We start from the raw sequence: 22056 nt of genomic DNA on the forward strand, positions 1-22056 counted from the left end.
TGTACCAGGCTGATGTCCTACAAGGAGATTGCTGGATGAGAAGAGGCTTGAAAGTATCTCATTTATATCCTCTAGTCTGCTTAATTCTTCACGTTTCTCATACATAGTTGTAGATGTTGGCTGTTCTGTAACGTTAGAAAAAAGTTATATATTTTGGTCCCTTTTAAACTTTTTGTCTGAGTATCGGAGACTTGCTCACTCCTTGAAGTGTGGTGTTTTGTTTTGTTTTTTTTTTTGTTTTTTTTTGTGTTACATGAGCTTCTGTTTTATGCTCACCCCTCACCATTCCATTCGCATTCACAATTGCTCAATTTGCCTATAAAGAGAACAGGTTCTGGGGCGTCTCCCTTTGTTTGCACTTGGTGTGCCCCCTCCTCTTCGGAGGAAGTGTATTGAGGACTTGCTACAAAGACTTGCTGTGGAGCTCCTGTCTATCTCATAACATGATGTGTTTTGCGTTCAACATTGGCATCATGTGGTCCCATACCCTAAGGGCCCGCCGTCACAGGTCAATAATTGGCCCTTTGTAACAAAGCACGTGGGTCAGCGCTCGTTTACTGCCGTTCGCACACATCGCTGCAATATTCCGCAACCCACTTTTTGTCTTTCTCACAATGTAGCAGCCTACAAAACATCACTAATGTGAAGGAACCCATAGGAAAGCATGGGCTTCACATACATGTCATCCGTGTGAAACTGGCCTTATGACCATGAGTGATCGATGATACGACGGTTCATTGCCACACATGTATTGTTGATCGGCTGCCCATCTTCCTAGCTGAGAGATGTGCAGCCAACCAGCTTTTGCTCTTGCATTAATAAACGGGCCAGACAACAAAACCGCAAGGTTTTGTTCATCAGTTGATTGTTTGCAATTACAGATGGGCTGGGTCAGAGAAAGCTGCTTACTAATGTTTGACTATGATATTTGGCAAGTGTAAATGTGTTTTAAAGTTGGCCATACATGTTAGATGGCCCTTGGGGCCTCCACTGATCCAGAGAAATCGTACCCAACGAGTCTAGACATTTTTTGACCTTGCTCAAACTTTGAACTCTTTAGTGGGAAGTTCCGGAGATGACTAAGTGCTATCAAACCTCTGGGATGAATTGGGGGGGATTGTGAATACCCCTTAAACTCTCCTGCGTTGGGAGGTAAGGATCAACAGATCTGCATCCCCATCAATAACCAGATGCAGACAAGACAATGGAAGCCGTCCGAACCGTGACACAGCCACAGCTGATGCTGCAGATCCACGGGAAAGCAGGACATTTGGGGGAAAAAACTGCATGTGCCATGCAGAAGAAAGATCCGTCTGGGACGGAGAAGACCCGCAGCTGGACAGGTGGGAATGTCTATGGCTGCGGGCACGGGTGGATGATATGCAGTGAATCTGTGCAGAAAAAAATCTGCATCTCCCACAAGGCAAAAAACCCTATCTTAAGATGACCCACAGTTCATCCTCTGCGGATGTCCGCACGTGCCGTGGACATGAGGCCTAATGCCACACTTGCCTAATTAAGCTAACAAGTGCTGGTATATAGGTTACATGTCATCCAGGGTGGTGATTGAGGATATTTGGTGCCAGTGTAGACTCACCCTAAGCAGAATTTAGAGTATTGATAGACTTGGGATGAAAGTCCCCCGGCCAAGTTTGGGATCTTTGAGTCAAGAAGTTGCTAGAGTTGTCCGATCGGCCACTAAAGCCAATTAAAGCTCCGTATTGACAATCGGTCAGCCCTTGTGTTCTCCATCCCTAAAGGAGCATAAGACAACGAAGGGGACCCTGATTTCTCCATGGGCTGCATCTAATAACATGCAAGCAGAAGCTTATCATGGGTGCAGATTGTTATAATTTGTTATGGAGGTTCTCCTTTTCTGGGTTCTGCCCTTAGCTTTATGTAGGACTTCTGTTGGTCTGGTCTGGGTAATAGCAGCAGCTCCTGTGTCTGTTGTCCTATATGCCAGGAATCTGGGTTTAGTCGGTGTAATAATCATTTACAGTTAAGGCCGTCTGCATTACGTGGGGCTGCAGGAATGTGGAGCCAGCAGCTTCATACTGTAAAACCTCACCGTCTTGGCTCTTATAAAGTTAGTGAAGGGGGGCCTAGTCAGCGGGTTGTGTGGCTTTATTGCAAGGGGTGTCAGGTATTTCTGCTAAGTGTTATTTATTTTGGAGCTTTTCTTTTGTTTCCTTTAGATTCTTGCTATTTTATATGCTTATAAATGGGCTTCTAACAATATGTAAACTTGGACTGTTCAAAGCACATACTATAATTGCTGGACTAGCCGTTCTACAATGTCACGTTACAACCACGTCGCTCATTAGCAGCTTAATTCCCTAAAATGAGCATATTTCTATTCTAGTGTGCCCACACTTTCAGGTGACTTTTCAGAATAAGCTAGCGTACATGAAAATCCAACTTTTGCCCATTATGACTTGTATCTATTTTCCCCTCCCTTACTTCTGCACACTAAATCATCTTTAGTCTTTCCTGAGCTGCTTGGTGGAGACTAGCTGATGTCTTCATACACTGCGCACAGAGAATATCTTGCTCTCAACATAGACGACATACAGTAGTACTAAACAGCTGTGACACAGTAAATCACTAACTGCAGCAGCATCTCTGGGTGAGTGTTTGCTTCTCTATGCAAAAGCGACTTCATCACTTCTCCATAGACTTTTTTTGGGCAACATATCAGTTTCAGCATCCATTACTAGATGGACTTGACTTAACAGACAATGGATAACAAATTAGAAGGAAGTAAGGCTCTTTTACACAAGATGACTAAAGCGTCCGACAGCATCCCAGCGATGACTCCTGTGGTTTTACATAGGAGTGCTCGTTGCTCAATGAATGTAGGTGGAGCAGGCAGGAGATCGTTCTGGTGGTCATAGTAAACAGGCAGTTGTCCATAGACTGACTGCCTTTTTAGATCTCGAACGCTGATGCAGCAGACCAACAGTGACTTTTGGGTTTGGCTTTTTCCTGTACCCTTATGGAACTAATTGTGATTTTGGTTTGCGTATAGGAAAATCGCAGTGTGTTCTATTTTGCTGCAGACTCCACACTCACTGCATTAAAGGGGTTGTCTCACGGCAGCAAGTGGGGTTAAGCACTTCTGTATGGCCATATTAATGCACTTTGTAATGTACATCGTGCATTAAATATGAGCCATACAGAAGTTATTCACTTACCTGCTCCGTTGCTAGCGTCCTCGTCACCATGGTTCCGTCTAATTTCGGGGTCTTCTTGCTTCTTTAGACGCGCTTGCGCAGATCCGTCTTCTCCCTTCGGCTCCGCTCGGCAGCATCGCCGATTTGGCTCCGCCCCCTTGTACGCATCATCGCGTAGCTCCGCCCCCGTCACGTGCCGATTCCAGCCAATCAGGAGGCTGGAACCGGCACACATCATGGGGCGGAGCTACGCGATGACGCGTACAAGGGGGCGGAGCCAAATCGGCGATGCTGCCGAGCGGAGCCGAAGGGAGAAGACGGATCTGCGCAAGCGCGTCTAAAGAAGCAAGAAGACCCCGAAATTAGACGGAACCATGGCGACGAGGACGCTAGCAACGGAGCAGGTAAGTGAATAACTTCTGTATGGCTCATATTTAATGCACGATGTATATTACAAAGTGCATTAATATGGCCATACAGAAGTACTTAACCCCACTTGCTTTCGCGAGACCACCCCTTTAAAGTCAATGGAGGCCGTCTAACCCGCAGCCCATTCGTAATTGACATTGCAGATAGGCTGTGGGTACCTGCAACATTGCCTAGCGACTGCGTGAGAAACACTGATATAAAAAAAAAAAAATTGTACATGACTGACACCGGAAAAGTTTTCACTAACTTTTTTTCAACAGTTGACATTGAAGTCTATGGAGAATGCATTGGCAAATGTGGTTGTTGAACCCAAGTTCTTCAAATTGGTACAGGTCCTACCTCAGGAATATGAATTATAATGGGAATGTGTCTCTACAGAACTCTGAATGGCATTAAAGTGCGATAACTATAGTGGTGGGCACACTGATGGTGCTTATAGTTGTAATGTATTCTAATTCTCTACACTGGGCTATAAAACTGATTAATGCAGATAACATATTGTGGCGCTTTCCTAATGAGCTGTGACTTTGAAGCCGCTCTTGTGGTCTGCATCACTAATAAACCTCCAGATACCTCTCCTGCTCTTAACCTGCCGACTCCCAGTGGTTTTATTCTTCCTAGACTGAAGTTGGCATTTACTTTTTTTTTTTTTAAATAGATGTGACTTTTGCCCGGTAAGGTCTGAGCGGGTTGTACTGCAGTGCCGTTGACTTTTATGGTGCTTTTTTTGTCTTATTTTTAATAATGTGGTAAAATGGTTCAAGACTTACAACACCTTATTAAAGGGTATGCAGGGAAGGTGTGAGAAAAGGGTTTACAACTGTGTCCGCCAGCTGTTTACTGTTACGGGTGTTCTGTAGCAATGGTGCTTGGTGGTTATATCATGGGTTGTGTAGTCCAGATGTAAAAGGGCAGCAGGAGCAAATTTGTTGACCTCAGGTCATCCAAGTTCTCAACGGTGGCATTAATGGGCCACAATTCCTCCCTAATGGGATAGTTGAGATCTGGTTGGCTAGTCATGGTCCCCGTTATCTTCTTTGATGCAGCAGGGCCATCAGACTTGTGGCTGGATTATGGCCATACTGGTTTCGGTGAGGGCTGTCCATGGAAATAGAACTAGTTGCTTGGTGAGCATTGGAGGGTCTGTGGGTAAGTGAACTCGGGAGGGACCACCATAGCAGTAGAACAAGTTGTATTTCAACCGAAAATAAATGAACTCTGTTCTTGTATAAATGAGTTAAGAGCATAGCCTTAGTCCCGTTAGTAGCGGATAACATTGTAGAAGTAGGAAATGGAAGAGCTGTTTTACTTGGCTGTATGAACCACTTAGCAGTTTGCAAGCTAAGACTGTGTAAACAGTGACTTCAGAGTCCTTACCAGGGGGCTACACTCCAGAGGACAAGTTGTGCATTAGGGAGTATCTCCTCTTGCCACATGTGTCCAACTTGGCACCTGACGTCCTGCTTGCTTCCCACCTTACCCAGCTCCTTCATAACCACCTCCTCTTAAAGACTGTCAATATAAATCGGCACAACTTCAGCCAATGGCACACTCCCACCACCCCCTTACACATTCACGGTCCGATCTCTCCATATTCACAAGTGTAGCCTCCACTCCTGAAAATACCAGAGACGACACAAGGGGTCTCGCTGTTTGTCTTTGCAATGGATACTTCATCACATGGTGTATCGCTTGGTAGAGCCTCAAGCAAAGTGTCTGTAGATATTTGGCTATTGCCCCAAGTCTCACCACTTCAAAGTGAATCTGTCATGGATCTCTTTATTCCAGAATTGGGGTAATACCTCCCAGCAACCATAGAAACACAAAGTTAAAAAGGGTTCCTGGTTACAATATCGCCATAGCCAATTCTCCCCCACATAATCATAGCAATAAACTTCAATATACTTATTAGGAAAGAGTTTCCCCATTCGTTTGCCTGGTCATGTAATGCCACCCGCCACTGAATGTCTTGTCTTCTAGTGATGTGCTGTTTGGTTCGGGGTACATGCCTTCCTCCAAGGCTGGGATCAGCATGCGAGTGATGGAGGAAGGCAGGATGTACCCATCGTCTAGTCTCAATGGAGCTGACGTCTGCATAGTTTCCTGCTGTTCATGTGCCCATGCCGGCATCCATGGGGGAGACTAGGAGCAGGCAGGGGGGAAGTGATGTAGCCAGAAACCATGAATCGAAATGAACCCACCAGATGCATGGGGGGAATAAATGAAGAAAACGTCACAAAGGTATTTGCCACCTCTACTGGCTCGTGTAAGTGCTCTTGAAGGAGCTTATTGGCATTAGAAAAAGTAATTGGACAACTACTTTAAGTCTTTGGGTTCCCCTGTTAGTTGATATAAAGCCTTTCCACACGCCACCCTTCAGGTGATGGCACCGCTATGTGCTGTTCGCCCTTATAGACTTTTGCACCCATATCGACTAGGTCCGGAGATGTAACTGATAGTCTGGTCTGTTCAACCGGAAAACTTTATTGGCCCCCGTTTTCTATACCTCTAGTTGGCATCACCTCCACTGCTTAAATATTGCATATAGTAGAATCGCACTTTCCATCCCTTGTCTCGGTAACTGGCACTGGAAAGGAAAAGTGAAGCGTGACTTATTCCTTGTAACGCAATCTAGTGAATGGCGCGGTGTCTTATCTGGAGTCGGCTTTGATTTTCACTTAGTCATCTGTACTTTTCAGAAGCCCTGCCAAGCCCAGCATCCTGCCCAGTGCAGATCTCATCACACCTGACATGTTATAACACTAACCTGGGTGTGTTCATCACCCGTATCCAGTCATGTGTCTGAAGAGCCAAGTGACCTACATGTTACGGCAGAAGCCAGACATTACCAATTATGTTACCAGAGAGAAATGAAACTTTTACTCACTTGGCTTTATTCAAAACCTTGTTGGCATGTGTTCATTCTTCCTGGTTTTGTCAAAATTTTACTAAATCACTGTCTTTTACAATGCTTTTACTACAATGTGTGACTGCACCTGCTGTGTACTTGACTATCACATTGGATTACCGGATGGGTTTTTCTACATGACATGATACATCCCTCTTGTCCACTATTGCCTAGACTCTTCTTGGGGTCTATAAGATCTCAGCCCCTCGGCTGAAGCTCGTATTCTCTGTAATCCTCCTCTGTACTTGTGGATGGAGACTACAATCTGATGCTGTTACTATATAGCCCTCCATGTAGACCGGTTAGGGGTGGCTTCTCACATTTCTTGTTTTTGGAAACTCCACAGTTCGATGCAGTTCTTTGAGCTAAAGCCAGAGGCGTAACTTGAAGCTTCTGGCCCCAATGCAAAACCTGCAACAGGGCTCCCAACTATAATGCTTTATTCATAGTACTGGGCTCCCTATATGGAGAAGAGAGCCTTATGGGCCCCCTAAGGCTCCTGGGCCTGGGTGCAACCGCATCCCCTGCACCCTCTATAGTTACGCCCCTGGCTAAACCCAATATTAAAACCAGACAGAAGTAGAAGCCCTTCTTTTAGATTTCCCATTCTTGTTGGGTCCACTTCTGACTTGAGCTCAAAGTGCAGGGTTTTTCCAAAAACCACCGTTAAATCAACCTAAACGTAGCATGCCTGCCAACCACTCTTGCAAAATTTCCTACTTTTTCCCCCCACTTATTTCTGTAAATATAAAACTGGTTGCTTTAGTTCTTAATGAGGCTCTCTGCACGAACTCTCCCAGTGATATCGCATTTTATTGTCCGAACACTACAGACATGGGTTTTGACTTGTCTTTCTGTCTGATTTGGCAATCCCTTGTGTACTGTTCACACTGAGTCACAACAGGATTAGTCCTGACAGAGTACACTGAAGCCAGTGACCTTGTACACCACCTTCGCTCAAGCTTTGGGGACTGGAAGCGTGACTCATGTGCTCGCTCAAGGTTAACGGAGCTACCTTGGCACGGGGAAGGTGAACAACCTCAAGACTCCTCAGTCAAGAGCGCTTAACAGTCCTGTTTGGCATAATGTGAGAGCCTTCGGTTGTTTTTAAGGATTCCCAGGTTGGTCATATTGGCACAGGTTTGCCCTATCCCTTACTCGACAAGAAGTCTCTCCGGACAGATCCATGGATAGGTTACTTCAGACAAGACGGCCAATAGAGTATCTACAGTTGTCCTAGACTTGGTGTGTTAATGGCATTGCTGCTCTTGGAAAGGTCTTACAATATTGACTAGCGGTCAAAATATCTTGTAGTTTGATAAAGGTTTTATCACGCTAGAAGTATGGCTTGTCAGTAAAAGTGCTAATCGCTCACAAGTTCACAATTCCCAACTATGATTTGCCTGTCTAAACGGGCAGCCCAAGTGTGAACGAGTTTGGGATGACATAACCCGCTCGGGCAAACGAGAATCGTGAGGGTCTCATTAGGTGTAAAGGCAGCATTAGTGATGAATTGTAACATCGGGCAAACGTGTTCAAGCAACTTGTAAGAAATGATTCTTCACGGTTGAGTTCTGTAGTACCGTAATGAAGGGTCCCAGATCTCTACTCAAGCGTCCACAACGGAGGTAGAAGTCTTTAAGGAAGTCGCCTCTTTAATTTCTTCAGAACATGGCTACAAGTGGTTGTGTCCTTCTCATGATGCCTACTGTATCGTTGGCAACATGTTATAGCCAAAATGGCTCACATACTTACAAAACGTTCTCTGCAAAGATGGCTTATTCCAAAAGTGTCCTGTTCCACCCCGAATATCCTGTGTTGTGGAAAATGGCATTTGTTGAATTCAAGTTACAATCTCTTCCACCACCCCTCCCCCTCCATAATTGTAGACACTACACTTGGCCAGTAGGGCAGATGAGATTTTATCTGACTTGGCGCTAACGAACCATCCTATGATAAGCCAGGTCACACGTTTTTTAAGTACTAATGAAGTCCTTTAATTGTCCATTACACTTTGATTCCTATAGACATGCCTTCCTGGTCTCTTATCCTTTTTTTAATGAAAGGGGTTCATGCATCTGGAAACCTTTGCTATTGGCAGTGGACTTTAGCTATTTTTCGAGAGCTGATCCCAGGGTTCATAGAGATAACTGCAGGATCTTAATAATGCCAGATTAATATATAAACCATTGTAGGTGAGATCTTGATGTAGTAACATCTAGACACGGAAGTACAGAATGTGATTTACTGCCCTTTAAGTTGCTCGGCATCTAGGGGAGAGTGTTTGTTCCTAAATGGCTATTCACTGGGCTATTGCATCCATGAAGGGTGGCTGAGCCTAGAGACTTGCTGCAGCTGGGGTAGAGGCACACATACCTGGACTTTTCCATGAGAAAACCCACATAAGACTTTGTTTTTTGTTGTTTTTTTTGTTTGTTTTTTTTAATCTTGCCTTTGACCTGGACATCTCCTATGCTGGTCAGATCATGATGTAGAGTTTCTCAGTATTTCTGGGCTATACTTGCAGGTTCACCCCGGCAATTGTTGGGTGCCAGCAGCTTGCCACTAGGGTTTGTTCACATCAGTGTTGGGGAGTTTCGGTTTCATGCTCCATTCTTATGATGGAACCGAATGTGACTAATGGGATTCGTTCGATGTCTGCTATTTTGCCAGAATTTACAGGACAAAATAGTGCGGCTTGCTGCAGTACTTTGCACTATTTTCTAGCAGAAATCAACAGGTTCTGAGCGGAACTTCGATGCTGATGTGACCGAACACCATGCCACTGAACTGGAGGAATGTAGGTTGCACATGATGGATACTGCAACCAAGGGTAAAAGGGATTCCAGGTCTAAAGCATCATAAGTAAAGGTCTTGCCTAACTGACCATCTGAGGCGATACATCCCATAAGTGAGCGGTTGTGGTGACATCTGGGGTTGCCGTCTGGATTTACTCCTGAAAGTTATTAAACTTCTAGAAGTTTAGAGGAATTTTCTAACTATGGAGTGCATAGCTTCGTTGGTGAGGGGATCAGGACATGTAGGTGGGGCACCTCTGACTCCTGGGGATACCTTTATCTTAGAGGGTGTAATGGGCGTTGATGCCCAACAGGTTGTCCCAGTGCCAATCATTCCTGTGCCGCTGCTGAATGGAGGTGGTGAGGGTGACCAGGGATTGCTCTGGCCCATCCGCCTCCATTCATAGTAAGCAGGCAGTCATACATGATTGAGCAACTGCCTGTCTACACGGCCGATAGATACATCGTTCAGTTTTCTGTATGTAGAAACTGAACAGCGAACAAAAATCAAACTAATTATTCATTTACACTGAATGATAATGGCTCATATTGCTGGATGAGGGAATCCGAATAATTATCTGCCCGTGTAAAGGCAAATTGGACAAATGACTGCACGGCAATACAAGCAGGGCCGTTACAATGTAGCATCTCCATACATCTTGTATGTAGAAGTGAATAGTCTGCAGCCGTCCAGGACGTGTTGAGCGCTGCTCCTACAACAAGCTGAAGCTGCGGGTTTCATGCAACTGACTGAAGTCTTAGAAAATATGCAGAAGTGATAACGACGCATTGACACTTCTGTAAACTGGGAAGTCTGCATTTTTAGTCTGTGGTTTTGGCTTGAGTGGAAGAAGTGTCGTAATTGACCATTCACAATAGTTGTGTGTGGTTTTTTTTTTTGTTTTGTTTTTATTTTTTGCTGCAGACCAAACAATTGATGACTAAAGCAACCCTTCTGTGGTAGACAAAATTCTGTCCCAGGACCGGAGGAGGCGTTATATTACTGCACATTTACTTTTCTGCCTTCCTTGCCTGATACTCAGTCAATGGCTAGTGTTTGAACCAAGTAACAAATCATGCGGTTCTCGCTCGGCCGGCATAGAAATCGTCGCCGCCTCGTGCATTGCTTCTGCAGTCTACACACTGATTGTTCAGTGGGAATGGTGCGGTTCTCATTCAGTGTTTTCACACGTCTAAGAATCGTCCGGTCTAAATGGGCTACCTAAGCGGTGATGACAATGCCAGTTCAATCTGACCTCGTTTTATCTAAAAGCCATTACTGGATAAACTGTCAAAACGATGGGAACTGCAGTTCAAGGTTTTTCAAATAAAATAATGCACTTGTGGAGAAGGTATCCTCAGAATGAGTATCCAATTAGCTTATCTGTGTTATCTGGGACTTCTGAAGAGAAGGATTTAGGGGTCCTGATTTCTGACCGACCCAAAATGAGTCCACAGTGTGAACAAGCAGCTAGGAAGGAGACCCTTGCTCTGCTGTATAGTTAGAGGTATTACCAGTAGAAAGAGGGAGATTGTGATCCTGCTGTGATGAGACCACCTCTGGAATCCTGGGGTCAGTTCTGGAGACCATCTACAGAAAGACACTGATAAAATGGATTCCAAAGACAGACTACAAAAATTGTGGAAGATCTTGGGATCAAACTTATCAGGAAATACTTTTAGCAGCTTGATGTGAATAGCCTGGAGGGGGAAAAGCAGGGGAACATGGTGGGTGTGTGATATTACAGGAGGGGTGTGACACTTTTTGAATAGGTTTAAAGGTATAACGTAAGTTCGGGATGGAAGTGTTGGTTTCTGTTCTTGTTTTCTAGATCTGCTGGTTCCAGGTCCTGTTTGTCAGCCATGTTAGATGTCCAAAATCTTCAGACTACCTAATCTCTACTGTGCATTAGTAGTGTTAGAGCAGGTCTAGTGCATTGGTAGTCTGATTTCACAAAGCTGTTTGTGATCAGCTATGGCCAATCAGAACATAAAAAGGAAACCCATTATGAGGTATGGCACCATTACTAAAGTCCCATTGACATGCAACGGTTATCACTCAAAATTCGTTCAAACGATGGCTTTTGAGCGACAATCGTTGCGTGTAAATGCTTCCATCCTTCACTCTTTGGCTGAACGATGATTTTTAGATGAACATAAAATCCATTGTTCAGCCGGAGAGATGGCAGGGACCGCATGCTGTGTTCTCCATGGGAGCAGCTGATTACATTGTATTCAGCTGACATCCCATGGCAGACCCTGCAAAGTCCAGACCACATACTGGGATTGGCAAACAGCTGCTGGAGGCTCATTTACGTGCAAATGAATGTAATTGCTAAACTATCACAAACTGTAATTTTTCAATCCTTTGAAAGCTTGTGTCTGCGTGTAAATGGGCCTTTAGTTTTGGTGCTCCTGTGGCAATTTTCTGGAGTCCGCAGAGGTATTTCTCATACTTGTCCAGCTCCCCGATCTTCGCTGTCACCCCTGGAAATCAGTTCAGACAGTGGTAGTCCAGAGGATATTAATCAATTGCCGGTGTCGGTATTGGTCTTCTATGGAGCTGTAATTGTACATGCACTTGCTTATTCATATTCGATGTCGTTAAAACTATGTCCATGGTCACTTCTCTGATTGTTCTGGGCTCATTATTTTCTAGTTACATTGCCTCGGGAGAGGCTGGCACTCCCTTTTTCAGTTGGGTACTTCCTTGTAAATTCTGCATTCTTCTGCTCCAGACCTTCCTGATGAGGTGTCTCATGCAAATCACTGCGGGCACACGAGGCAGAAGTGACGGCAGGCTCATTCTGCGGCCGTCGCTCACCTCCTGTCTGCTAGCAGCTCTTAGTACCTGCAAACATCGGCTTGGCAAGTCGCAGTCATAGAAGTAAGCTTGCGTTAAAGAGACTCATGTTTGTTAGCTAACACCCTGCTGATGCGGTCTGGTGGCACCAGTAATGCTAGTATACAGTAGGGTGATCATGCCGGATGTTCTATAATCTCAGATTGCAGAATGACCATGTGGTCACTAATTTTCAGTTGGAAAAATGGGCCGATTGCATGTCCTTAGCCGCACCATGGAACCCAGCCACAGGCGCTAGACGTTCTAATTAAACACAATGTTGTGACTTGCACTTTGATGTAGGAAAACTCCACCCATGAAATGGCTGTATCTACATGGGTGCTCTGGTTTAGTTTATACCCCTAGTCATGTTGCAAGGCCTGTTAAGTCGGATATAGACTCTGGGCTGACTACCCTTCCAGTAGTCATTAGTTCTGTGGATGATTATTCATGAACTCATTTGTAGTGTTGTGCAAACCGAACCAGTGGCAACGACTGATCCAAAATGGGGTTATAAGATTGTGCCAAACTTGACAACATTTAATCTAAAACGGGGTTCTACTGGTTGGTTGTTCAACACTAGTCCTTTGTATAACACGAAGAGCCATAAAAGCACTACATAACACTTGGGTATTTTTTTTTTTGGGGGGGGGGGGGGGGGGGTGGGTTTACACCAGTTTTTGTGTTTTTTGATAAGCTTTCGGTTCAAACTAATTTGGACCGAACTTTTTGTAAATGTTCAGCAACCTCCATTACTTATCTGCCTACCTATACTCTTGCCACAAGGATATGTATTCTCCTCCTCGGAGGCACCTATGAACAGATGAGGAAATGGTTACAGTACTTGACCCAGAAGTCTTTGTGCCAGTAGACTGATTCGGAGTCAGGAACTTTGGCACCTTTTGTTAGTTGCCATCTGGCTAAAGTGCTCATAAAATTGACTATTAAATATTGCACAATACAAAAAAAAACTGACCTTTGGCAACAAACTCCCTTTCTGCTAACTGAAGTCCTACTTTACAGAATAGGAAGCTTCTTCTTTCTGCAAGCATTACCTTTTTTAAGGCGTTGTAAACTACTCATGGCCTATCCTTGGGTTAGGTCAGCAGTAGATCAGTGGAGGAGGTCTGGTGATCTGCTTTTAATGGGTCATCAACAGTAGGTCACTGGGGCTCCCATCAACTTATGAGCTATCCTGAGGATTGGCTAGGAGTAGTTTACGAGACAACACCTTTAAAATATAACTTGGAGAACTTTGTCTCGGTACCACCACTCACCTTCCTGCAGTAGTTCCCTCCAAATTGTCATGAGCCTCATGCTCTGTTTTGAGAACCCTTCCTTCAAGGCCTGGATTGCCATTTGTAACTTGACAGATTAGCTCTCCAAGGAGCAAAATGATGAGATGGTGATGGGTATGTTGCTGGACTTCATGAAGCCATAATCTGTTTCTGCCTTGTGTAATGCTTGCATTGTTCTGGAGGTCTACAATGTTGGCGGACGGCTCTTCGTCAAGGACTCTTCTTGTCCACTCTTAAATTCCTAAAATGCATGACGAATCCAGTCTACTGTGAGGCTTTGAATAAGGATGTTCTTGACTCTAAATGAGAACAGGGAACGATTTAGTCACTAGAAAGAAGGCAGATTGTGTTAAATAAGGGCATGTGATTATGGCTGGTCTAGGCTTGTGACTGGCGGTAGTTCAGGACGCTACTGGAAATAGAACCAGCGGCCGCATGCTTGTGGTCACAGCCATGCAATGCTTGTAGAAAAACTAGTGACAAGATATCCCTTACACACTGGGTCCAGAAAGTCTTTAGACACTTCCACTTTTTTACTTTGTTATGGCCTTGTGCAAATTAAACTAAAAAAATGTTGTTCCCCATCATTCTGCACACAATATGCCATGACAAGTTGAAAACAGTTTTTCATTTAAAAAATGTAAAACTTCAAACCAGCCTTTTGCATTAACCTAGTATTCAGATCCTGTACTTTGTAACTGCTGCCAAAAGGAGCTTTGACCACCTCCAGTCGTTTTAGGTATGATGCCACTAGGTTTTTTTACACCTGGACTTTCTACTACTCTGTGCGGATTCCCTCAAGCTGTCAGGTTGGATGGAGACCATCGGTGGACAGCGGTTTTCAGGTATCTCCAGAGATGTTTGTTTGGGTTCAAGTCGGGGCTCTGGCTGGGCCACTTAAGGACACTCCAAGTTGTCCCTAAGCCTATTGTCTTGGCTGTGTGCTTAAGGTCATTGCTGTGTTGGAAGGTGACCCTTCTGTCCAGTCTGAGGTCCCTTGTGTTCTGGATCAGGTGTTCATTAAGAATATCTCCTTACATTGCTCCATTCAGTTTTACATCAACCCCTATAGCATGATGCGGCCACCACCATGCTTCGCTGTGGGGATGGTGTTGAGCGGCGCCTGATTTCTTTGCCAAAAAGCACCTAAAGGACTCGGACGAACTCCAGACAGGCTTTTGTGTCTTTTACTGCGCAGAGGCTTCTTTCTTGCCACTCTGCCATAAGGCCCAGATTGGTGGAGGCTGCAATGATGGGTGACCTGGAAGTTTCTTCCATCTGCACACTGGATCCTTGGAGCTCAGCCTGAGTGACTGTTCTTGGTCACATCTTACCATGGCCCTTTTATTTTCCTCTCCGATTACTTAGTTTTGTGTAGAGCCCTGGTGGTTCCAAACTTCCATGTAAGAATTATGAAAGCCGCTGTGCTCTTGGACTTTCAGTGTAGCAGCAGACGGTACTTTCCTCCTCCATCGCTTGGCTTTGGCTCTGGCTCTATGTGCTGTGAGATCTTTATATAGACGGGGTCGTGCCTCTTTAAAAAATTATGTTCAATCAACTGAATTTACCACAGGGGACTCCAAGGTGTAAAAACGTCTTGTAAGATTAAGAGAAATAAAAGCCCCCAGGTCTAAATTGCAAGTGCCATCCCAAAGGATCTGACTGTTGTGTCAGTAAAAAAAAGTTTGAATTCCTCTAGTTTTTCATCTGAGAAACATTCTGTCACTTTGTCATTATGGGCGAACTTGATTGGGAGGGGGGTTGTCGTAACTACAAAGCCACAACAGAACATAAAAGTATGTATAAAAAATTACCATGCATTGTCCAAAACATGGATTCCGTGTTTTAGCCTGGTGACCCTCTAGTAATCTCAACTACTTGTACTAAATTGCGAAGTCCTAGCTGGCCTAATGTGGATTAAGCAAAATCAGAAATGGGACCCCTGTATGCAAGCTGGATGAATGAAGAGTCCATGGAGCTAAAGCGCCTCAAAGCTTAATGCCGGCTCCTAAGGGTCTATTTTCACGGTACCAATTGACAAATGGTATGCTCAACTTTCTTGTGAGTATGCCAACAAACACGCAAATGCTTGCTTGTTGGCATTATTTTTCCCTGTACCCGCAGTCAACCAAGTAGCAAGTATTTTCTATTTGGGGACGATCGCTCATGGCAGCGATCACTTGGCCCCACATACTAGTCTCTGTGGCATTAACAATCACCAATTGACATGATCTCTTTTTGATTGGTTCCCGCTGTATAAGACCATCTAAAACTACCTTAAGATTTATAGTAGCTTTTCCAACCACTATTATAGATGACACGCCATAAGAATGACAGAGTGGTTGGTTCTCCCCTCCCTCTGCATTTTGTCCTGAGGTCCTCATATAAAATGACTTATGTTGTCTTGCGCGTCTTATGTTCACTTTTTTTTCTTTTCCCTTTGCCAAGTCTTGCCTGCAGGGCTTCTCTCGTGCTGCACTCATTTGTTGCAAGTCTTCCTTGAGCCACCAGACACTCTGTCTCCAGGCCTTCTGAACACTCCCTAGACTCATGCTTACAACATGCCTCTGCTGTCATATCTAGGTCATCTGTTAGCATGCTCTCCCAGTCATCCCTGGTTTAATCTACATTATATTCTATTAAAGGCTTTGTATTAAGCTGTATGAAATAATTAGGGTCTTAAGATGTGCTCTTTTAACTCGTGACGCCAGTTGACTGTATCACTCAGGCCAATTATTGAGTACAAGGTCTAAGCAACAAAGACCTGAGTCGGCGCTGTGCAAGACTCGGTTTAGGGATTCCTTTCTCAAACATGAGATCGCTGATCACTTCCAAGTTTTTCTTGTGAGGGTTCATGAAGTCGCCGCCAATTAATCTTGACCATCATTCTACTTCCACATGCACCAGGAGCTCCAGCTTTTGACCAAAAGGGCCTAACCAGAGGTTAAATGGTCACCACGTTCTTAGACCACTTTTGCTAGTTATCAAATTGGCAGTGTTAACATAAGTGCAAACTCCTTTATCTACCCGAGAGATGTTTCAGTACAAGAACATGTTTTGAGTTCTTGGCTACTAGGGGTCTCTCTTCTAACCTGCTGTCCACTGCCTGTCTGCCATGTGGTGGCCATCTCTAGTGAGAAATACAAAGATTACATGAAGTGAGGGGAATGGAAGATGGTGGAATCATGCTACCTATCTATTGGGGTAAGCTTCTGTAGATTGATAATCAGATATGAAACAGCTAACTGGTAATTGACTTGCAGCTACTGAAATTGCACCTACACTGCTCAGTACAACTATATAAGAAGCAGTTATGTGTGTATGCTACAGAGGGAGCAGAATCTGCTAGTTTCCTAGTGCATAGCATATGGAAGCCATTATGGCACCCTTATGCATCTACTAGCTCAAAATTTCACTTGGGCATAGTCCCAAACTTAATGCAGGGCATTTGGTACAGCCATTATGTATTTTAAGGGGTTGTTGCCCTCAATCTGTCTGACTGTGGAAATTATATTCTGTAGATCTAATTCTGTACAAACTATTAAAAAATATATATATGCAGGAAAACTCCATACTAGAGGCCTGAGGTTTCAGTTGATGACTACAGTAGCTAATTGCAGACTGTGTAGTCATCTGGCTTTCCCCATGATGTGACTACATTTGACTTAAGCATGGAGTAAAGCATTAATCCGTGTAACCACATGCCTGAAAAACCTAGTAAATGTTTTACGATTTAAGATCTGTTCATTACATTATGCCCCGCGGCCAAAACCTTAAAAGCTCATTAACAATTATGATGGACGAGTCTATGTATTTAGATTCTCGTTAGGGAATTTTATGGTCTCCTCCCACTTATGGGAAAGTTGAGGCTGCAGCGCGGTAGCCGTCTGCTTATCAGTACAGTGCTCAGTCCTGCATTGCTACTCTTGATTAGTTTCCCTTAGTAGTAATGGGTGAAGTGACTGTCAGATCACAGGAATTCTTACTACTGTCATTGGGAAAACTCCAAATTTTTTAACTTTCCTTTTTCCTTAATAAACTGTGGTTAGAGAAACCTCAAAGTTTTCACACTTTATTTCTTAATGTCATTTATAGTTTTGAGGTCAGATTTCAGGATGCAGTAGTCCAAATTCCCAGCACATAAATTAATGTTCTGGCCACCACTAGAGGGAGCTTACTGTATACGCCAGCCGTTCCCAAACTGTGCTCCACGGAGCTTTAGGGCTTAACGAGCAACAGTTGGGGGCTCCGACTGATGGTCCGTAGTGGCAAACTTATAACACACTTGCCGATGGCCGCTCACCACTGTAGTGATTACCGGCGGGGTGGCGCAGCTCCCCACCGGTAATCGTGTAGTGACGCTGATCCTGTTGCACACTGATAGTGTGCATTGGGAATCCTGTTCCGCAGGAGAAGACAAGGGATAAAACGTTCTGGGTGCACAGTCGGTGTGTACCCGGGATCAGCGCCGAGCAGAGGAAGAGCGGCCGCAGCGGGAAAAAAGACATGCTGCGTTCGGCAAATCCGCACCGCAGCGGCGGTTTCTGCCGGATTAGCCACAGCTGATTTTCCGTCCCGTGTGGACGAGATTTCTGAGAAATCTCGTCCACTTGGCTGGCTAATCCCAGGATTAGCAGCCGCATGCGGATTTACCGCGGCGAAATTCCGCACGGCATTTCCGCGGCAAATCTGCTCCGTGTGAACCCAGCCTAATGTGTTGAGAACTGCAGTTGCATGCAGCAGTCTTCATTCAATCAATTTTTTTTCCTTCTGTACCATGAAGGGTTAAAACTGTAAACTTTTCCACGGGGCTTCTATTCTGCAGGGCGGACTTAAACTGTAGGTATTGGGCTTCAGCAGCAGCTAATAGCCTCGGGAAGATGGCTGGAAGGTTGTTTTAACCTTGACTTAACAGTGGCTTCTTGTTATGACTGCTGTGATTAATGGGCTTCAGTAATGGCCTCTGTGACTTCCTGCATGTCCTTGGTGACACTCTGAATGGAATAGAACAGCGGGCGAGGCCTCTGCCCTCGGCGCTACTTTCCCTATTTTATGCTACTTTACAAAGCTGCAAATTCTGTAATTTTCTGTAATTCACCGCTTGCTGAGGATCTGCTGACTGTATGACTTCCTCCATAGGTCACTTGTAAATGGGGCTTTCTATGCTGTTGCGGTGTTTTTGGGGGTTTTTTTGTTTTTTTGTTTTTTTTTTTTTACCCAGTGCCCTGTATGTGCTCTTGTGATGCACATCTGTTAAAAAAAAAAAAAAAAAATCTGCTCTTGGTACATGTCTGTCCATCAGGGCCACTCCAGTTCTCACCGGTGAACCGTCGGGAGCATCACACTCTTTGGCAGACAAATTGCACAGTGCAGCCAACGGCACAGGGAATTGTATGCCCTCCTGGCAGAGGATCAGCGGCGCAGGCAGACACTTGTCCTCCTGAGGAGTGTAAAGTTGGAAAAACCAGGTTTAATGTTTGAGACTTTTGTTTGAAGAGCCCTTATTGTTCGCTGTACGAAGGGCTTACATTGCAGGTCTTTGGCAGAGTCTTGTTGACCAAACAGGGTCATAAGAATTGGATGTCACCCCCCCCCCCCCCTCCCCCCTCTCTCCTTACCGTAGACATTGGAAGAGGTTTGTGTATACCTACTGTGTGGAGGACACGTCTTGTGCTTCACGGTTTTGGCCCTGGGGCAGTCAGATGGATACTTCAGGTTCGGGTTGCACTCGTGTAGCTTTGGTGATAACTTAGCAGCTCTTGCTTCCCCCCCCGAACCCCGGATGACTGACTGTTCTATGAGCACTTGTCTTAATGCCCCAATGATGCACAAACTACCTCATAATTTGGTCAAGCGTGCATCTGATGGTAGAAGTGAACTATTTATATTGGTTGGCACTCTTGAATTGTTTTTCGGCAACAGACCATGCTTTATCCACATGTGCCAATGTGACAACAAACATGGTTGGACTTTTGCAAAAATTCCGTAGCCTGCGAAAGATGGCCGCCCCGTACCTGTACAGAAAACGAATGGGAAAGGTTTCACTATTTGGCTTCAATAAGGAAAGGATATGCTGAACCCATTTTAGTATTTGGGCAGCTCTGAATGTTACTGTTGAGCTTCCACTTTGGTTTTTGTTGCATAAACTTGTACTGTTGGTGCGCAGTCACTTAAGGGGTATCAGGAGTTTTGATGATTGGGGTCTGGGTACAGAGACACCCAGAAACCACTAAAATTAAAGGGCAGAAACGCTGATCAGAGCAATGTGACTGTTCAGGATCCATAAATGGCTTGTAGAGTCCACACGGCACCAGCGAAACCAGCATAGCTCTCAGATGATGGCTTTTGCCCATTCATTTTAACGATTGGTAGGGGGTCTTGACATCTGGACCCTCCACTGAGCAAAACGTCTGACAAGTCACTATGGTATGGTAAAAAGCTTACTTGTACCGTAATCTGATGGTTTATGTGCTAAAAAGTTGAAAACTTCAACATTTTGAAATGACATCCGGTAAGGAGGTGCCATCTGTGTGAAGGGGGAATGGAGATCGAGACCCATCAGACTCATTGGTCACTTCGTCCATCACACAATCTTCACTGGAATAGTACTGGCCGTACGCAGCAATTTCCGACTTTCAGACACCGGTCTAAAGGGTCGGACATTGATTGGCAGGAATGCTGCCATCCAATAGGTGGCGCTGCAGAGGTGTTGTTCAAACTTCCATATTTGCATATATTTCCCAGAGGAGCATGGATGGCCTTATAAATCTCCTCACACCTCCTAGGTTCTCTCCTTAAGGAGTGATATCCCTCCCAACCCACTGCAGGAAATGGACATGTTCCCCTCCATGGTTATAGGTTGTGCAGGAGCATTTCACCCCACAGATGACCTGGAGACTTTCTACTAACACTGCTGTTATCTGAGGTCATGATAGATATCTTCACTTGTCTTCCAAGTGTATCATCTAGATATCAGGAAGGTCAGGGGTGAGAACAGCCGCCTCTAGGGCAATGACTTGGTTAGAGGTCAATCTTGGTATTTGACTGGGACGGCTTATGTTTGACCAGTTAAGGCACCCTGGGCGAGGGAGCCGGTCTGGGAGGACTCGGATGGGTGAACAGGAGAGACGCAGACCTTGCATGTCAGATGAGCCTTACAGACAGGTTAAATAGGAGTTCTAGGACTTTATTGATCTATCCAGACACTAGGTCCTCAAGAGTAAGTAGTTGTCCGGTGGGGGCGGCTCTGTTCATAGTGCAGCTGCTCAGGTTGGTAATGCAGTGTCTTATGGGATCTATGCCTGCATTACCAAACCAGGCTGCTGCACCTACGGCCCACGTTGTCTGCTATGGGTCTCTAGTTACAGTAGGGATCTGGAAGACACTGCCTGCCGATCAACTAATGATGACCTAACATGAAGATGGTCCATTAATTGTAAAATTCTTGACAACCCCTTTAAAGGGTAAATTGGTGGAAAAAGTTAGTTTCTGCCCAGCCACTACATTGATCCCGATGGGGGAGCTTTTGCCCCACTTCCCCTGAACTCTGCAGCGCTGTTCTGACCTGTATGGCGTCAGTCTTCACAAAGAGCTGGCCACACGTGTGCAGCAGCGCCATTCATTTCAACTCGTTGACTAATAGCTGGGTGCCGTTTGGCTATTTTCTTCAAAGCCCCATTGAAATGAATGGAGCTGCCGAACACTTACATGGCCAGCTCTCCATGGGCAGTGATACGATACAAGTCAGTGGCACAGCTGAGCGAGAGGGCTGTGAATGAGGACCCTAAGTGCTGCTTCCATGTATGTATGTATGTACCCAGGACTTCAGTTTTATTGGTGGCATCTAAAAACTGATTTTAATTGGCAGGGACAAGTGGGGGGGGTTGTCTTCTAGTGCTTATTGCACATGTAAATACTGTATTACATGTCGCTGGCTATATAAAGGTCTCGCCTGTCATGTCATTCCTCCATACCGCTCTTTAACATCTGTTTATCCTGCTTTATTTTTATTTTTTTTTATTTAAACTTTATTCATATCTGCATTTGAGGCTCCATTTGGAGCTTCCAGTACAAAATCCTGGACCACAGCGCAACATGCTGCGCTATTGTCTGGGAGATTTTAGTTGGCGTGTCAGAAGCCAAATAAACCCATTATAGTCAATGGGGTCTCGGGCGCCGCTTGTTTTCTGTACTCTCTGGATCCAGCAGTTCCAGTATTTTGGTATGGAGCTGAACAGAAATGAAAGTGCTGGTGTGAAAGGAGCCTTATTTATGAGGTTTTTAGCATTTCAGATGCTGATTAATGTCTTAGCGGGAGTTAAAAAAACCCAAAACCTAATGGCACAAGCCGTGTGAACACCTGCTACACGCACGACATATACACTATGCAATATGGTAAGCGAGTAGTAAGTTTCTTACCTTCCTGGTAAGTTCTGATTGTACTGAATGTTCCTCCTGGGTTGGTGAATACTAACCTCCTCTTTGCCCCATCTCCAGGCTGAGAAGACGATTCCCCCTGAAGACCAGGACGGTTCTGGAGATGACGAGGATTTCTCTGGTGCCTCAGGATTTGATGGTGAGGGCATATCTTACTATTTAATTTAAA

The 22056-nt window shown here is 44.9% G+C and overlaps 1 protein-coding gene across 1 annotated transcript in view; it reads left to right on the forward strand.

The window, feature by feature from the left end:
* Positions 1-22056, forward strand: part of SDC1 (syndecan 1) — a 39179-nt gene that overhangs the window by 9964 nt on the left and 7159 nt on the right. Inside the window, exon 2 of the mRNA XM_066596883.1 lies at positions 21948-22026. Coding sequence (XP_066452980.1) covers positions 21948-22026 — 79 coding nt within the window. The remainder of the gene's footprint in view (positions 1-21947; positions 22027-22056) is intronic.

The sequence above is a fragment of the Eleutherodactylus coqui genome, chromosome 1 (assembly GCF_035609145.1).
Source record: "Eleutherodactylus coqui strain aEleCoq1 chromosome 1, aEleCoq1.hap1, whole genome shotgun sequence".
Classification (NCBI taxonomy): Eukaryota; Metazoa; Chordata; class Amphibia; order Anura; family Eleutherodactylidae; genus Eleutherodactylus; species Eleutherodactylus coqui.